The sequence below is a fragment of the Botryllus schlosseri genome, chromosome 9 (genome assembly GCF_051294905.1).
Source record: "Botryllus schlosseri isolate E-star chromosome 9, Bs_hap1, whole genome shotgun sequence".
Taxonomy (NCBI): domain Eukaryota; kingdom Metazoa; phylum Chordata; class Ascidiacea; order Stolidobranchia; family Styelidae; genus Botryllus; species Botryllus schlosseri.
Genome location: NC_137244.1, coordinates 20,355,696 through 20,374,379, shown reverse-complemented (window position 1 = coordinate 20,374,379; position 18,684 = coordinate 20,355,696). Strand labels below are relative to the sequence as shown.

The 18,684-nt window shown below is 41.5% G+C and overlaps 1 protein-coding gene and 1 long non-coding RNA gene across 2 annotated transcripts; one reads left to right on the top strand and one right to left on the bottom strand.

The window, feature by feature from the left end:
• Window positions 1–643: 643 nt before the first annotated feature.
• Window positions 644–15,870, bottom strand: LOC145446159 (chondroitin sulfate synthase 1-like). Its single transcript, XM_080324395.1, has 7 exons — window positions 15,013–15,870; window positions 13,888–14,088; window positions 8,389–8,687; window positions 7,559–7,676; window positions 6,358–6,977; window positions 4,708–4,975; window positions 644–1,717 (listed from the first exon to the last, which is right to left on the bottom strand). The coding sequence occupies exons 1-7, from the start codon at window positions 15,868–15,870 to the stop codon at window positions 1,283–1,285; spliced, it is 2,799 nt and encodes a 932-aa protein (XP_080180521.1). The 3' UTR covers window positions 644–1,282.
• Window positions 15,871–15,889: 19 nt separating this feature from the next.
• Window positions 15,890–16,352, top strand: LOC145446160 (uncharacterized). Its single transcript, XR_013917218.1, has 2 exons — window positions 15,890–16,009; window positions 16,206–16,352. It is a non-coding gene; the product is annotated as an uncharacterized LOC145446160 (long non-coding RNA).
• Window positions 16,353–18,684: the final 2,332 nt, after the last annotated feature.

Here is an 18,684-nt window from a genome sequence, read left to right as displayed (position 1 = left end):
AAAGAAACGGAACAAGCAGGCACCCTGCAAATCTTGGGTTAGACAACGGTACTTTTCGAGTATCTCATAACCTAATAATTAAAAATGCAACTTTTTACTGCAAGTTTTGTTAAAATTAAATGCAAATTTCTCACGATTTTAGTGCAACAACAATTTGCCCCACTAATGACAATATATAATGAGGTGCAATCTTCGAAAATACAGCCGCGGGTGATTTCACGTGGTTCTTATGACAATTTCCCTAATAAAGGGGACGTAAAATCATAACTACTTTCTACTTTTCCAAATCCAAAGTTTAAAAAGCTAATAGTTCAGCCTTAACAACTGTTCAAGAAATCTAAAATCATAACCACTCGAGTAAGTAGTGCAGGTAAGCAAATCCCATTTGAGTATTCAGACAAACTAGGAGTAATTCGTTACGGACCAATTCCGCAAGCATCACACTATGATATCGGACAATTCATTTCAGAGTGACGGGTACATTTTGAGAAGAAATAATAGCGTCTTGTACTATAGTTGGATGAGACAATGCATGTCTCTTCTTGTATCAATATGAGTCACAAATCGTGCGCATACGACATCGCATTTACCTCGCAGCTCGCACCTACAGTACAGACATCCGGGCCACCAAACAGAGGCACTATTCAAGGAAGCAAATGTATTTCGTAAATAAATTTAGTAGCAAGGTACAAATAAGAATGCAGGAAAGCGCACACACTGGCAAGACGGGGTTCGTGATCATGATAATGCAATAGGGCGCAACTTTCCATACTAGGGATATCAATTCCGCGCAAACCGAGATTCTCACAGTGGTGGTAAATTGGCATGATTGAATAAAAAATTAGCTACAGTATTATGAAACGACCTACGATCTAATAATGAATTGAAGACAATCGGTAGCAGAGGCCTTTACAGTCATTCCATCGATGTAAGAATTTTGCAATTCTTGTGACGGAATCGTCATGACTTGAGGTAGGCTTTTAAACTACGCACCTTTGCAATAAGAGAATGAACGACATGATTAGCAGAAATGCGCTGCAGGCAAAGGGTAGGTTAGTAGCATTTGCGTGCGCTGTATTTATTTTACTACTTTTCCGATGATTTGAGGCTCTTTACGATTGCCGCTACAGCATACCACACCATTCTTCCGCAGCCATGAACATCCCACTTTGAAGACTCCTCCAACACTTCGAGATTTCACAGTTAATACGAAGTCGGTGACACTTGCGCTGGATATTTAAATAGCAGACCGAGGAAATACTGCCGCTGCCAGCTTATTGTATCACCTATTATCCTCGCCGATTGCATATAAAGGGTCGACGTTACCGTCGAGAAATTCCGAACGCGCGCCCCGCTCGCCTTTAAAATAGTTAGTGTGGTTCCACTTTTTGTATAAATTCGACACGGACATGATGCTAGAGCTTTGCGACGCGCGACACATCGTCAATTGCTTAGTCTCGAGGTCGACGTCGCAGTGGGAGCGGTGATAGACGTGTATCAAATCCGGATCTTTGGCGCGAAACGGTTTCGCGGTGACTGCGGACGATGATTTTCCGTCTTCGACTTCCTTTTGGACAAACTTTCCGAACAGGTCGACGTCTTCCAGACCCCAGCCCTTGATGGTGGTGTCAAAACCGCCGGTTGACGCGAAATCGCTCTGGTAAACGCACAGCAGCCCGTATCCGAAACCTCTCCAATACCCTGCGTCCTGGTTAATCTGAAATGATGATGAAATGTTGTTCACTGCGGCAATCGACATGCGGTTAATCCGGTGAAAAACAGCCGAAATAACATTCATTAGTAACAACAGTGAAGTTACTGTATATTCTTATCATTGTATAATGTATACACTACTACAACTCGGCAGATACAGAATCATAAGAAAGAATATCGGTCTGGTGTAAATGACCATTGTAGTCTAAGGTGTCCGGTCGATACCGAGAAAACCATTACCAGAACGAATACCAACGAGAATGAACATTACCGAGAATGGACACCACCGAGAATGGACATTACCGAGAATGGACACCACCAAAATGGACATTATCGAGTATGGACACCACCCAGAATAGACCTTAACGACAATGGGCACCACTTTGAATGGACATTACCGAGAATGAATACGATAATATCCATTCTCGGTAATGGCATTCTCGGTAATACCCATTCTCGGTAATGGATTTCTCGGTATTGGTATAGAACCGTAGTCGAAGACACCAGGAACACCACACACAACATCATTGTCTACGAAAAATAGATTAATAGCGATGGAGTTTGTAAACATAGCGAATGGTAAACAGCAAAACACTATCAATGTTATGAGAAAACATATGAAATGCCAGTGGCGGCTCGTCCTATAGGGCAACTGGGGCATTGCCCCACCTAAAATTCTGTTCAATAACAATTCTTCACCATTTATAGACGCACACCTATCTATATAAACCGAAATCACAGCGAATATCGTATACTTCTTGTCCTTTCGCTTGTAAATGCCCATATATAGCGAAGTCTCTGCGAAAATCGAATTCTCTTCTGTGTTTTCGCTTTGCGAATGCCTAGCCGGGGCTTGCCCCGGTAGCGCTCATAACAAGCTTTCACTGTCTATTCTCTCAAAACCGCGCACAATAAAGAAACGGTGATTTACTCTCTCCTATTCATAAAATTACCGAGCAACCGGGGCACGATAGCTCTGTGCCCTTAAGGTGTGATGTAACAATCGTATCTATAGCTGAACTCTGTTACCGTCATATGCGTTTAGTCGACCTTTGCTGGTATAGGTCGATTTTAATGGGGTTTCACACCATGAAAACTCTTGAAACTTGTTATGTCATGTCGTGATGGTGGTATTTAACACTGCCCCAAGTTTCAGGGTTTCTACTTAAAGTTTAGGGTAGTAATTCCGTTTCCGAAGTTGAGTGTGTGCTGATCCGTCATGTATCGCAAACAGATTTTACTCAAAAGCCGGTATCGGTTTCCATTGGTTTTGACGATGTTCAATACCGAGATCGGTTATGACATTTGGCACGGTAAGTCTTAATGTTAGTATCGAACGCTGTACCAAGTTTTAAGTTTGTCACTGAACTGTGTTAGTGGTAATTTGGTTTCCTAATTCGAGTGAGAGCTGACTAGTCATTTATCGCTAACAGATTATACGCAAAGCCGGTATTGGTCTCTATTGATTTTAACGATGCTCCTTACCTAGATCCGTCATAAGCTTTTGCACGGTATGTCTTGATTTTAGTATCGAACGCTGTGCCAAGTCTCAAGGTTGACACTCAATGATTAGGGCAATAATTTCGTTATCAAGGTCGAGTGTGGTAAAGATGTGCTTCGATCTGACACTTTAGCCTACAACACATTGCGGATTTCACGCAAAAGCCGGTGTATCTGCGGTAACGTTAACTGAGATGATGATATCATTCTCAGTTTGCATTCAAATATTTACTTTGATATTATATTCTCCAATGTCAATTTCACCGTGAAATTGTGGCCTTCAAGCCATTTGCTTACAACCCCCTGTCAAGCGCGATAGTTATTTCGTTTTCGATGGCGGCTAACAGCTGATCACTTGATCAGCCTATTCCTCAGTAAATTTTACGCAAAATTCGGTGTTGGTCTGTTCGCATTAATTTTGACAGTGTACCATACCGAAAAGGGCCATGAGGCCACTTCTCGATAATGTCATGTAACAGTGTACCAAGTTTAAGGCTTTCATCCACGTATTTATTCGGTAATATATTTTCCAAAGGCGATTTCGCAGCAGACCTATAAGACAGTAATAAAAACGTATGTGTCGTGTTACAGTCTCCAGTTTCAAGACCAAAATCTCTTATGCTGTACCGACTACCGAGACCAAATTTCCGAGGCTGCTATTCTTAGTTCTTTAGAATGATGTTTTGGATTCAATAGGACAGGCCCAATCTATGAGATAACAATTGCGTATCTGTCCGAATTCGTTGACCTTTCCAATTAGGCTTACGCTATCTCTCGAGTTATAGTCATTTCCATTTCTGCAGATAATTAGTCAGGTCTAATGCGAACATGAACCGTGTTGAATCTTTGTTCCGTACGCCGTTTACGCAGTTACCACACTTCAAGTCACAGCTCACCAGCAGACCTCTCGTGGCACATACGTTAAAATCACTGTTGCCGGGAAATTCATGTTACCGTACCATCATTAAGTTACTTGTTTACGTTGGAAAACGCCATTATGACGTCATCTTGATAAAAGTCGCTTGCAGCCCTTGCCCCACCACCCGATATTGTCACGAGCCGCCACTGTGAAATGCACAAGCGGTCAGTGAGCTAGTACTACTTTTTGTTTTGCCTATACTTAGTACTTACACTACACTCCTTAGTTACTCAAGTTATTAGGATTTATATGGCTACTTCCACTTCTACTTATAAGTTTTGCTGTGCTTACAATGCTTATTTTTTACTTACTTGGAAATAGCTCCTTCTACTCGTACATGAGTAGGGTTAAAACTGATGATGTTTCGTCTACTTCTACTTGAGCATCAACGATGGTTACTTTAACAACATCTGATCAAGTGTTGTACAGAACTCAAAACGTAAAGTGTTGTATGCTATACTGTGCAAATGAAAGCTGTGAACTTGAATCTATTGCGGAAGAATGAAATCCCATGACTCAAAAGCTACCTCCCAGAATTCCAGTTATGAATATCGAATGCTATTACTGCTACTAACCACATAGTGATCTTGTCTTTCCGACACTTTCTCTTTCGGTGCCTCGTACGACGGATCGAATTCGCTAAACAGCACCGGATAATAAACGGTCTCTCCTTGGACGGTGTTGGAGCGGCATTTTCGCAGGAAGTTTGCGTTGAACACGACATCCACGTCGCAAAAGAAGAGTAGCGAGTCGCCGGGGAACTGGGACGCGCCAATTTCTAGAGCGACTCCGCGGGAGAATTCTCCAGCGACTGGCAGCGTACGGATGTCGCTTGAAGGGTACCTGAAAAGTCGAAGATAGTTGTTGTTGTTGTTGTTACTAGATCTGTAGCTCTGTTGCACAGGTTCTATACCTAAGGGGGTCATAAAACGATAAGATTATATTACGGCGGTTGACATTTCTATTGATTTTCCACGTTTTGACAACGTTACCAGTGAATGTTGTCATTAGGAATGATACAATTATTATCAACACGAAAGTGATGCATCATTATTGCAGTATTCAATTCGAAAATGAATGTGATATACGACTCTTGGTGAATGCTGCGCTCGGCACTTGATATGTATGGATGTAAGCCTTTGTAAGATATTTAAGGGGCACTACACTCTAAAAATGATGTGGTCTCAAATTTAAGGGCAAAACGAAAGAAAAATTTTGGCCACAGCCGTTTTCTTCAGAACGCCACCGTAATGGAGCTGTAATGTATTGAAATTTCCACAGATGCATCACGCTCCAGCAGTCACGCAGAGATCGAACATTATATAGTTGTCAGCCGAGGATCAAGTATTTGGTCAGTCGAAATTCTTCTGATACATAGATATGCAGTGCATATTATACACGTTATATTACTCAAGGTCCTACTCTGTGTTGGAAAATATGGTCCAATCAATCTCCTAGAATGCTTTTAAGTAGTATATTGAAGCTCTTTAGAATGCTTTTGTGGATAAGGTGCCTCTCACAAGCATTGCGTATAACCACTTTGTCAACCTAGAGTCCTAGACCAATTGCATTACTGAACCACATAAGATGCTTGACGATAAATATCTTCAAATCACGGGTTAAGGAAACACACCGACCATGACGTCTATAGAATGTAACGTAGTTATCGTATTGTAAGTATTAGTCCAGTCAGTTTGAATAATAATTTAGACTAAACATAACCGAGCATCCTCCTGATATAGTGATAAACCAACCGGAGTTTGGAGTAATTCTGCGAAAAGAGTTCATGATGCCATAATAATTTCGAATGTGGACTTTTGTTTTGTCAAATCACGATTTACAAGTCATTCACTACGGGTTGAAATAATATTTTCCTCGTGTGAAACTGACCTATTTATAAACGAACATATTAGACAACTATGGCACGATTTCGACTTCCATTTACACGCAAATCCAGGATAAGAAGTCGATATGTAACACCATAATCCTATCATCCACGGCGCTACTTCTCCACGCTAATCTGGAACTATGAAAGCGCATGTGCCATGCTCATTTCGCAATCACAGTCTTCTCCTTTCGCGAATATCATCGCCCTCACCGCGGTTCTTTTGCGCTGAGGGTCAGAAATGCCCCGATTCTCAGTATTAAGTGCGAACAAAAGTAGATTAACCTAGTGACAAGATTTGAAAGCTATGTGAGCGAAATGTACCAAAAAGCAGTCTCACCTCACGCTGTAATCGTTCACGAGCTGCTGCGTGAGACGCATGTCTGCTTTCTGCGACGACTCAGTCGGAACGAACACCATAATCAAAACCGACACCGGCTCGCCTTTGGAGAAGACGATCGCTTCCAGGTTGGCCATAAACCTTCGGAATGTAGTGTACCTCCCGGAGAGGGGGATGATAATATGAACAGTGGGCGCTGAAGATTTTCCGTCGCGATCAGTCGTGAATTTGCTGTTAATCGGAGAGCGCATTCCTAACCCTGTACTGATACCTCCGCTGGGACGCTCTTCGCTAATCATGCTTCTGAAAGGGTTCATGATCTTCCGTAAGAACGAACCGAACAATCTGCTATGCTGCGTACGCGTGCCCGATAAATATTTCCCCAAGTCCGCGTTCGGGTCTTCGTGCATAAGGGTCCGTCCGAAAGTCTGCTGGAGGTACGCGTGCCTGCGCACCGGGAGAGTGACTTTTTTGCCGCGGTATCGGTTATAGTGCAGGAGCAAGTCCAAGACGTATTCGCTGCCGAATATCGGATTGACGCGCACGTACGCGTAATTGATGCGCTTGTACGAAATGACGCGGCCTTTCGCGTCGGCGTTTCGATTCATCATTTCGATCGTCTGGAAAAAAGAAAGGTTTTGCAGAACGCCACCAACTGCCGATTGCAGCATAGGACACGAAACGACAGATACTTCGCTAAATAATGGATGTTGAACATTTGCTCGCCATTAGGATTGCATTTAAAACAAATGGTTGCTTAAAACAGAGGCCCTTTTAAAAACACAAAATTGTGTTCTTTTTAAGTTATATATAATAAATTTAAAACTCAAAGATCAAGCCATATCTGAAGTGATTATGCCAACTTGGACTAAGCATGTGGCTTATTTCCATAAACGGTTCACTTTAACCATTGATTCGAGGGAGGAAGAGGGCAAGGGTGCCCTATTCATAGTAAAATGTAGCCTACTGATGCGGATCCGGCCAAAAATGAGGAAAACCGGTGGGTTAACCAATCCGGCTCCGGTCATGTCCCGCTGTAACACACAGGCAAATGAATCGCACTATAATCTGAAATGAAATTGTGCTTGGCAGCGTATCACTTGGATGAAATCTACTATTTGCAAGCGTATAATATATGGCGAATAATGTATATTTTCCTAACGCGAGCCGCGCGGTGGAGAGGATTACTCATGGTCGATACCTGCAGAATGATATCTTTTGCGGCCAGTTTCAGATGTGTCGAAGTACCTCGTCGCGGCATTTCCGTTGACGGCAGGTAAGTTCGGTCGGCAAACAAATTCCACGTGAGGACGCTGTTCCTGAACAAACGCAAACAAACGTAAAGCAATTACATTGTTTTGATTCTGGACGCGACCACCGTTTACGGCCATATTCCTGCCGGTTATAAATCACTTTACTATACGAAAGGCTCAAGGACTGCAAAGAGTAGCTAAAGTATTCGCATGTAAGATACATGAATGGCTAAAAAAAGTTAGTCGTGATCACATGGGCGGTGTATATGATCATCGACCAAACCGATATTGGTTCAAGGGTGGATAAACTAAAGAGAGACACCGTCCAGTGTGGGCGTGGTTCGCCTTCGCCTATATAAACTTTGTATAAATATCAAGTGATCAATATTTACACAATCTGAATGCCCAAATCGCAAGTTTACCATTTATCGGAATAATTTCCCGAATATCTTCACCGACATTGAGCATTGCCGAAATCGTGAACTTGTACAGGCAGAGAAACAGTAACGAAGAACGAAGAAGGATCATCCTCACCAAATGATTCCATGATATTATGGTAATCGCCTGTCATTTGCGGTGAGATGCGAATGGTTCATAACAGATATCGTAGCACACTCATAGCATACTATATCTTGTTATGTAAGTGTCAAATAAGTAGCTGTTATCGCGAAAAGGAATCGTAATATAGACTCACTTGGTAGAACAGGGATGGCAACTATGTTGGTTTGTGATGTACTGCTGGGAATTGCTATTGAATGTCGATTTACTCAGCACTCACCCATCCGTTGGCCGATAGCGATTCAGTGAAAGCGGTACGCCTAGCATGTACTCTTCCGCGTCCGGAGTTCGGCTTAACGCGTTATCTTCGGTTATGACATCTCTATAAAGCTTTGAAAGCCTGGCCTGAAGATGCTTGATCTTATCGGATAAGAAATGAAGGTGAAGTTTCCTATGGTAACCCGGCTTTTTGTTTGGGTGCATAGTGATAGCGGAGTTAAGTTCGTTCCCGAAGGAAGTGTCGTCGTCGTCGATATATCCCATGCGTTTCGAATAGTGTTCGTAGAACAATTCCTTCATCTAAACAGAGACACACTTCGTCAGTTGACGGTTTAGTCCCACGACGCAGGTTTGCTTCATAAATGATACCGCCAGACGCAATGATGACAATATATATCAGCACAAGCAAACAATTTTACATTTATATTTAAACAAACTGAGATATAGTGACATTCACGCTCATGTGCACCGCTAACATTCATCGCACTTGTTGAACATAGACATCTTTTGAGACTATTGCGACCTGGGTATTGAGACCTGGGAATTGATGACCACAAATGCGTTCCATCGTAATCGTACACCGGACAGTACAGACATTAATCTCATCACCCTAATTTCAACTGCATGCGTCCCTGTTTCTGACGTCATGCCGTGGCCGGCGCATATACGGCGACAAAACAGCGTAGTGGTAAGTTCCGCCGCTGCTGTAGCGCTGCGGGTTCGAGTCCGACCGGGGTGGACTCCAGAATCACTTCCGGAGTGTTGGACACTCGTCCTTGCCATGCGCTCCCCGTATGCGGTGTTTTACAAAAGCCTATAGTGTGCCGTGTGTCCGTGATCCGTGATACTAGTCGAAATATCAGTAATCATAATAATTAATATTAGTCTGGTCGGGGCCTACGATAACTGGTTGCGAGAAGCGAAATCGTTAGCAATCAATGATGTCTGTTTTGCAAACGTCGGCCTCCCCGATATTGCAAGTGGAATGCGCTATATTAGGCCGTAAGTTATCGTAGGCCCGGTCTGGTGTAAAATGACCATACATGTTGAAATACCATGGATTACTAAGCAACAACAATACCGGAATATGAAATGGTGCGCAGATATGACAAAATAGTATAGTAGTCCAAAAATACGGTACTTGCTATATCAATTTTTCAAATACCAATAAATAGCGAGTAGCTGGTGTAATATTCGGGAAAATATCACACATCTACGAGATAGCTGCACCAATTAAAAAATGTATATAATTGGCACGGTGTCTAACTGGACATTATATATCTTCGAGAGGCGTGATCTCTCGGGGCTACAATGAAGGCTCGAAGCAAGGGCAAAAGAGCGTGTCAGCCGGTGAGAGTCTACTTCAAAGCGGTGACGGACTCTGCATTAAATAGACTAATCAGTAATCAAATCATGCTACAATTATGCAATGACTATATGTTTATAAAATAGGACAAGACGATGCAATACGATCAATAGATTGTTGAATATATCCGTTTCGACGCAATTGTTGCGGCAGCGGCTGTCTTAAAATAACCAATGTGCAATTTTTGCGTACTGTAAAGACAATTACATATAATTATGGCCCACTTTCTCATACCGATGGGCGATGGGTAGCAGCAATGATTCTTAATTCTGTATCACATGTTATTGATTTCGAATAGGGCAAGATGGTAACCATGGCCTATATGTTGAATGATTGCAATGTAGGTCAATATAGGGTATATTGTTTAAGACATGAACAAATTTTAAACGATCCGGTTTAGTACATGATTATTATTTATGTCTTTCTAACCTCAGAGTTCAATTAACTCATTTAATAATGGCTAAACTTACCAGGAATAAATAAACGCAAATCCGCGTCGTTATTTTCATGGAGTCATTTATTTCACTCGCGCGTGCATATGGAATTATGGATTGCCTATTTCGTACAGTAACACACATTTGATGCCTTGTAGTTAGTGTTTTGAAATGAATGTTTGAGGTGTTCCAGTCTGTAAATGATTTAGACTTGTAATATTTCAAATGTGTTATATAACTGGTGAAGTACAGTTCTGTTGCAATGTCTTATAGTTATATGGCATCAGCCGAAAGGATAATGTTTGTACACTTATTGTTCTCGCAAGAACCACTATGATCAAGTCGATGTCTAGGAAATTCTGGGGAATCTAGCAACACCATTATCTCGGATTTGAGAGTATAGTATCGGGTCGGGAATATATTGTGTTCAATTGGGCGATAGATTGGTGTGATTATTTGTTTAGTTCTACAAGTAAGAATTATTTTCACCCCGATATCGCTAACAAATTCCACGATCTTCAATTACACAATGTTGTGTATACGATTGATGTCAGAAGAAAGTTTGGGTTAATACGCATACCCAAGGAATGGCATTAATGAAGCAATGAATGACATAAGTATATAGTCGTTGGAATACGTCGGAACTCGTCAAAAGAAAACAAAAGAAGGGATTTAAAAGTTTTTCAAATATCATGCTTTACGATGTGGAATCAGACTCCCGAATATGACAGTACATAACGCACGGTTAACGAACACGAAAGGGTTCAGTGAAAACCTCACAGTACGATTTATGATCGGGCGGAAAGGGATTGTATTTTAAGCTACATGAACCGTGACAAGGTCCAAGGTAAAACCTTGTTGGGAAAATGCGCGGATGGACGAATATTATACGTGCGGCGTAACAAAACCGTGACTACGTGGCTCGATATGTGTTACTTGATCAAAGTGCAGTCAGAAAATATTAGGCTTCTGAGAACTTTTCACAAATCTCCACAATTAAATGGAAATTAGTGGAGATACTCTGTTGACAATAATATTGGATGGTGAATGAGGAAAGGTCGGATTTTGTCGACGAAATCGTGAATGATCCCAACCGGCTAGGAAATTTCATAAATATATATGTGATATCACAGGCGTACACCATGGAATAAAATCACGAACTCTGAAAGTACCGGTAAGGCGGTAACTAAAACTTGACACCCGAATGTTTCCGAAAATTGTATTCCTGAACAATCAAGACGATAGATACAACAGAGATATCAGCAATACAACACAATTTACACGAAGCTACGTGATAAACAATAATTTGCCCAAAATATCCAAAGGTTTTTCTAGATTTTTGTTAAGATCTCCAAATCAGATTAATTGAACAGTATATATTCAATTCATATTGAAATGAACCCGGGCTATGCAACCTAATGCTGAATCTGTCCAATTGAAAACACTCCCTCCATTGAGTCATCCTGCAAACTCTATTCAACAAAATAGTATCTCCGGGAAACCCTGTCTCATTCTACGAAAGGTCTGGTAGATCGTCTGCCAGCCTCTGCAAACATATTACGCACCCAATTTCAGAACCCGGAATGAGCCACGACTCTTCAATTTTGTTAAAGGACCATAGACATCAGTGTTTTAATGGCGATTGTCCGTAACGATCTCGTGGCGACAATTCAGGATTTAAAAAAAACTCTTAGGGAAACAGTACATCATGTGGCGAATGTTTGCATCCCACGACCACATCAAGACCCTGTTTCTATACCAGAAGGTGCAACGCCGAAGTATGATCATAGGTTATTTATCGACGAAACCGCCGTAGCAACATACTCATATATTTGCGGTTCACAATTACAGACGCTTACACTGTGTAATTAATGAGTAATTCCAATATCAGCCAGATCACTGCTCTCGGTCAGCAGAGTGGACGACATGTATAATTTTTAGACGACCGACAGCATAGGGTGTGAATCGTGTGCTATAATGGCAACCTCCCAGCTCGTAATTGAAGCGAACAAAGCCGGGTAGCGTAACGGCGCGCCAAGCAAGAAATCACTCGCTCGGAAGATTTCCTGTGCGTCACCGTCTTGTTTTCTTTTCGAAAGACTCGAAACTGGTGTTCGAGACGGAATTTTGTCAGCTGTGAAATTTGAACTTTGAAACGTCTCGCAAAAACTACCCCAACCCAAGTACATCGCGCAAATATACATTCAGTCGTTCACGTAAGGCTCGGATGTCGAATTTCACACGGGCCTAGGACGTAAAACCGACGTCTTGAGCGGCATATAGGATAAAATCGCGTGGCACTGGGGAACACTACGGTGTATGGTATCAAGCACACGCTCAAACCAAATCCATCCCTTTCTAAACCGCAAATTGCATTACGAAAACTACAACGGTGACACAAAGGCTGTTATGTAGGTTTGAATTACTCAGAAGAAGTTAGCATAAGGCTAATGATAAATTCGACTATAAGGCTTATTATAAAGTATGCAGACGTGCACTCAATTGCACCGCGTCGCGAAATCGTAAAAAACCGTCAGCTGGAATCGATTGGAATCAAATTAGCGTGGATTCGTGTTTTAACGACAAAAAAACGTGAATACTGAATATTTATCTAATATTGGGATACGTTCGTCAGCTAATAGATTCGAAGTTTAATCTCCAATAATCTATTTCCGGGTTTGTTCAAGTATTGACATATCTTTGTCACAAAACCTTCTGCATTACGGGTGTTGAATTTCAGAGGAATACTCACAGCTTGCAATTTTGAGAACATCAATCTTGGTCCGCTGCATTTGGGTGTGCGGCAATTGTAAATGATGATAACAGGCGACCACTTGTGAAGTGAAGCCAGTCAGCAACTAAGACATGCCAATAACCAGGGTTGCCATCGACATGGTTTCAAACATAAGAACAGTCGAAAATCCTGAGTAGTAATGTGAACCGCGAAATTCGGGAAGCTTTTGATGAGCGGTGATCAGAGCCTCATTGACAGCTATTGTGTCTTATGATGAGCACAGACAATCATACGAAGTAAGAACATACCGGTAAGTAAAAAATATCGACAGGACACGACCGGGGCCTAAGCAGTATCGTAGGGCCTGACACCGAAAGCCGACACACGATATACATAAATATGGATGGAATCTATTCGCAATGCAAGCGCGAAGTAAACGCGATTGTCTGAATAATTATATTTACATACGTTCTAGGTTAAATAATAATTTCTAGCATCATTATCTTTTCATCGCAATTTTATCGACTTCACGATATGAGTTTCTATTACAAATAAGCCTGTACAAATATATTTTAGCGGTATCGAATATCCAGCACTACCGCTGCTTGAATATCATTGATGTGTACAACGAATATGTAGCGTTCTCTCTGATAGCTGCAGGAATAGGCCTACTAAGGACATGGGTTTTGGCAACTTCCATCATGGTCGAAATTGACGAACAAGAGCAGGGATGATTATAAGGTTTGATATCATCCATGATTCGATAATTTTTCTAGTAAAGTACAGGTTCTGGGATGTCAAAAACGGACATATACCTATTACCAAGCGCCGGAGAGAAAATTCTATGACACGGTGCGCTGTACGATCAATGATGATTTTCACAGTTCATTGCATCGCATAATTCCGCACTACCGCAGTCCACACGTTAGATTATAATGATGAAAGCTCGACACAATCTGCACTCACCTCATAAGACCACGTGCATTTCACTTTGGCGAACCTTGTGACGCATCGACTGACTTCAACGTCTTCGTGCGTGGTGTACATGTTTCCCAGGCACGTTGCGATGTTGGGTGCGATTCTTCGAATCACTTCGCGACTGAATATCATACCCGGTCCTCCCATACAATAATTTTCCCCGTGATCCAATGTAAGCTTGCCTCTTTCCTGTATAAAAGGAAAGTTGAAAGACATCTGCGAATATCTGCTTGTTTTCCAGTTTGCTTACTATTTGTGCCAATATATCTGGATTGCCAAAAGAATTAGAAGAATGACTGTGAGCAATGGCGGAAGCCTCAATTATGGTATATTATCTATTTTACGGACTGGATTGTTATGACGTTAAATTGATAACAAACAATTACTGCAGTCGCTTTGGGCGTATATATCCTGGTATCGCGGAAATATAACTATTTTGCCTGCAATCAAACTCCCCTTTCTAGAAAATCCCTGTGCAAAACGCACAGTAATCATTATATTGTTATGATATGATGATATCTCTCGAAAATATTTTCAACATGAGGGTGAAAATACCGAACTCTTAACAATATCTTCACTACAGTATCAGGACAGCAAATACATATGGCAGACCTTAATGCGAAACACAGACAACTATGTGAACGGGGATATTTCAGGGGTGTCATGGTATAATGTCTTACAATTAACTAGGATTATAGGACGTGAAATCGACCAAAGTCATCAACCGGTTAGATTTAGATTATCAAGTTATAAACCGGATCATCTTGGCTAAATGGTAAATAACTGCTGTCATGAGCTCACGATCCTTATCAGGAGGCGAAAGGCGGGCCTAATGGTGTCACTGATTGGGTCTATCGTCACATGATCACGTCATCGAATAGTAGAAATCAGCTCATAACAAACATATAATTGAATCGCATACGGAATTACACCTCAGGGCGAGTGACATCGGTGTGCTCTTTATAATTTACCTACAGCAGCCGTGAATTGGGATTGATATCGCGATCAAGGACATCCGGTGTGAGGATGTTTGAACAGGCTTGGGAAGCTTCCAAGATACAACGAAGTGTTGACACCCTATTAAGAGTAAACATCGTATACAAACGGACTGACCTCTCTGTTTCCGTATCCCATCTGGCCGAGAAAGAGTGGTTCACTACTGTTCAATTTTCTCAGTAATTTTTCCAACCTTTCTGGTTTTACATATGCGTCATCGTCTGCCCTCATGAACCATTCGTATCCGTTAATGTACTGCTCGTACATATATTTCAACATCATAAATGATTTCTTCTGTGGTGGATAGGCGCTGTCGTTGACTTTCCTTAGTCGAACAACATTCATGGCTGCTGCTTCTTCGTCGCTAACCGCCCCATCTCCTACAAATAGTTCGACTTTACCAGGAACCGCCTTTGCCCAAGTGTCTAGTATTGCTTTCCCGCGAGTAGATACATATTTCCCAGCAGTCATAACTCCAACGTACAGAAACTTGGCATTTAACCCTAAAGCCGCGGAAACTGCGGAATTCATCCTATCTTTCGTTGAGCGCATTTGTCCACCAGCACGTCTTTGCATTTTATGTAGCCTTGATGAATCGATTTCGTACATTGTATCTAGATCGCGGTCTTCAAGGACACCGTCTATGTAGAAATCTTTTCCACCACCCTCGCCGCCATAGCTATTGAATAAACTGTCGAGACTTTCGGAATTCCTTTCCTTGCTATTATGTCTTCGAGGAATATCCAAATCATCTCGCAGGCCAGTATCCGCGACGAACCTCCGCCGCAAAGTTTTATCAGCAACATCAAACCTATTTCCTGTATTGGCACAGGGATCCTCTCCACCGCGTACATACGATATGTCCGATTTTATTAAAGCCAGGTGAATAGTGCCCATTACGAAGCCCATCAGAACTCCACTAAATAAACCCGTCAAAAATTTCGCAGAACATACTGTCCTTCTTTGGCATGCCATAGCTTCATCCAATACACGAGTCTGCGTAACAACCGACCTTCTCCGTCCTCGACTTGTCGAACCGTCAAGCTACATTTATATGTATGAATATATTTTGGAATTACTCTCCAGCCTGTATATCATCGAAGAAGAAGCGCCGGTAAGTGATTGACTGAATGAGAAATTGCATCACCCGATTTACTCTTCAATAGGCTATTAAATTTTATAATTGGTTGTCCAACAACAATGCCTCAGTCCTGAAACTAATAACTACTGCATTCGTATTGGAATCACAGCGATTAATCACGCGTCTGGTTCAAGCGCTTTCTCAGTTCCAGCTTACGGTACATATTTAGGTCACATTGTTACGGCTACCAAGAGCGACGAGACGTGAATACTTGAAGCGCAAAAGGACTAATTTCGTCAATACTGTTCTCGTGAAACAAGAGCGACCAGTTCGCTGCTGCAACGCCGTGGAAGCCGTTGAACTCCGCACGGCATGACTTCTTTTTCTCTTGAGAATAGGGCAAGAGTGAATCACAGCAAGTGGTTGTGTCTAATATATAGCTATACGATAACGTGTATGTCGGGCTCACCAATCAAAGTTTTGATTCGGCGTAAAACTTGCCGCGTCGTTCGTTTAGTAGTACGTTTCTACCAATCGTACTAAATACACACCAATATACCTTGGAAGTCTCGTTGACAAACATAGCGTAGCAACACTGAAAGTACGCTTCGCTAGAGGCACCCGTTTTCAACATCTGGAACATATTACACTATAATGGGATTCGAAGAGAACTGTCATGCGAAAGGTGCTACGACATATGTAGGCAAACTGGTTTCCTGGGTAAAGGTAGGTCACTGACCGTAAAGTTTAATACATTTATTACAATACTTCAACGGGTTGGAATGATACTAGAGTGCTTTTACTTATTCTTGTGGAGTTTCCGGAAATCATAAATACATGATTGACATGAATAAACAAGAGCAAAATTCCATTTATCTCGCATTGTAAATTACAACTTTTCGGACAACATTATATGGTAACAATATATGCAGATTGCAGATGCAGCATATATAAACAATAAACATATGTATTTTCGAATAGCAGAGAATATGCAGAACATAAAGTACGTTGAGACTCATTGATGACTCATACCCTACCAATAAAACCTTGTGACCACATGGTGGGAAGACAAATAGAATAAGTTACATTAAACACAAACCAATAGCTGAAGAAAATATAATATAAAATATAAGAGTTAACGAGCGTTTGCAGGAGCCATGCGAATTCCACAGACATATCGATGGAATCCATTTAAATATCAACGAAAAGCAACTTTCTATACTCTATACATATGTAATGTTAAAAGTAGAAAGTATTCGTAGGCCTATACTTCAAATGCTACTGAAAGAAAATGGAAGTTTAAATGGTCTAAATACAACAGAAGTCAATCGGTCCAAGTATATCAAAAATATTCGAGAACATAAAAAACACTGGTAGGCTATAGCTACTTCGATCGTTACCGACCAGCGATGTACCTGCGGTATGACCACTGACGGAGCCATACGTTTTAAACCGTCCCGATACGCCAGTTGGCGGCAACAATTGGCCGCGTCCCGCCCGTGAGCTGTCTTGATCCCGCCTGCGAACACCTGTCTGCGTGTGTGCAGTGTGCACGCAATTCGTACCCAGCGCATTTTTCTGCGAGGATACGCTATTATTTCCGCTGCAGCAGTCTATAAGTCATAACATTTCGTTCAGTGAATGCATGCCGAGTTATTTTGGTATTAACGTGACAACTATAGGTTTGCGTTTCAAACAAAAAAAAAACTTGTTCAAAACAAGGCCCTAATTTAAAACATGTTACTTTATTGTTTTATATGTTTTTTAAAGCCATTTATACGAATTGTGACGTCATAGTGGATTGACATGGACAATTGAAAATATAGGGTAAATACGCAGCTCCGTTGACGAAATATATGTACAATTGCTGTTGAAAAGGATTCCAACGATCCCATATCGATATACGTCGGCTATATCGGGTGGTAATTGTCCGTATAGGCTCATACAACATGTTTTTTTGTGAAGTATTTACACAATTACGACATAATTTTACAAAATTTTACAATTTTTTTAAAAAGGCATTTGTTTAAAACACTGTTTGGAACACCAAATCTTTTTAGTAGCGATTTATCAGTTGCACATCCAAGCCCCGGTGGGGCTTTGGCAACGATACGGATGATCCGATCGCATCGATGTTAAAGTTACTGCAGTGGTTCAATCGTGTTCTTGCAGGCAGGACCTCAACAAAGAATTCCGTACTGTAACTTTGATAGGAATAGAGTGTTGAAGAGTATCAACAGAACCCCAAAACCGGCAGAGTGTAGCTAAGGTGCCGTAACACACCACATACCTTCGATAGTTGTGGTTTGAGTGATTGTATGTGACTCTTCCAAGACATGTCCGAACCCAGTAAAACACCAAGGTATTTGGTATTTTTAGCGTTGGAAATTGGTTGGTCAGTGATGTCATCGGTTAGGTTATCGCAGGAGTTCACGACCAATAATTGGGATTTCGCAGCGTTAACCCGAAGGCTATTATGGGACGTCCACTTTGGGCATTTGATGACTGGTGACGGCATTCAAGCTTGCGGTAGGCTAGTAGGTGCGTGAGTGTGATAGAAGGTGAGTATCGTCATGGAACAGTGTTGCATTCAATGATGAGGTTTCAAAGATATCATTAACATATAAACGCATATGAACGCTCTCTCATTCGAAATTTCATGCTGGTGACGTCATATTTTGTGATACGATCGTTGATATACAATGTTC

Excerpts from the sequence above, each read along its gene's own strand:
- LOC145446159 (XM_080324395.1), bottom strand. The coding sequence starts at position 15,870 with ATGGCATGCCAAAGAAGGACAGTATGTTCTGCGAAATTTTTGACGGGT. Across the intron at positions 14,089-15,012 it reads TGGGATACGGAAACAGAGAG|GAAAGAGGCAAGCTTACATT; the intron begins GTCAGTCCGTTT and ends CCTTTTATACAG. Across the intron at positions 4,976-6,357 it reads GTGAACGATTACAGCGTGAG|GTACCCTTCAAGCGACATCC; the intron begins GTGAGACTGCTT and ends TCGACTTTTCAG.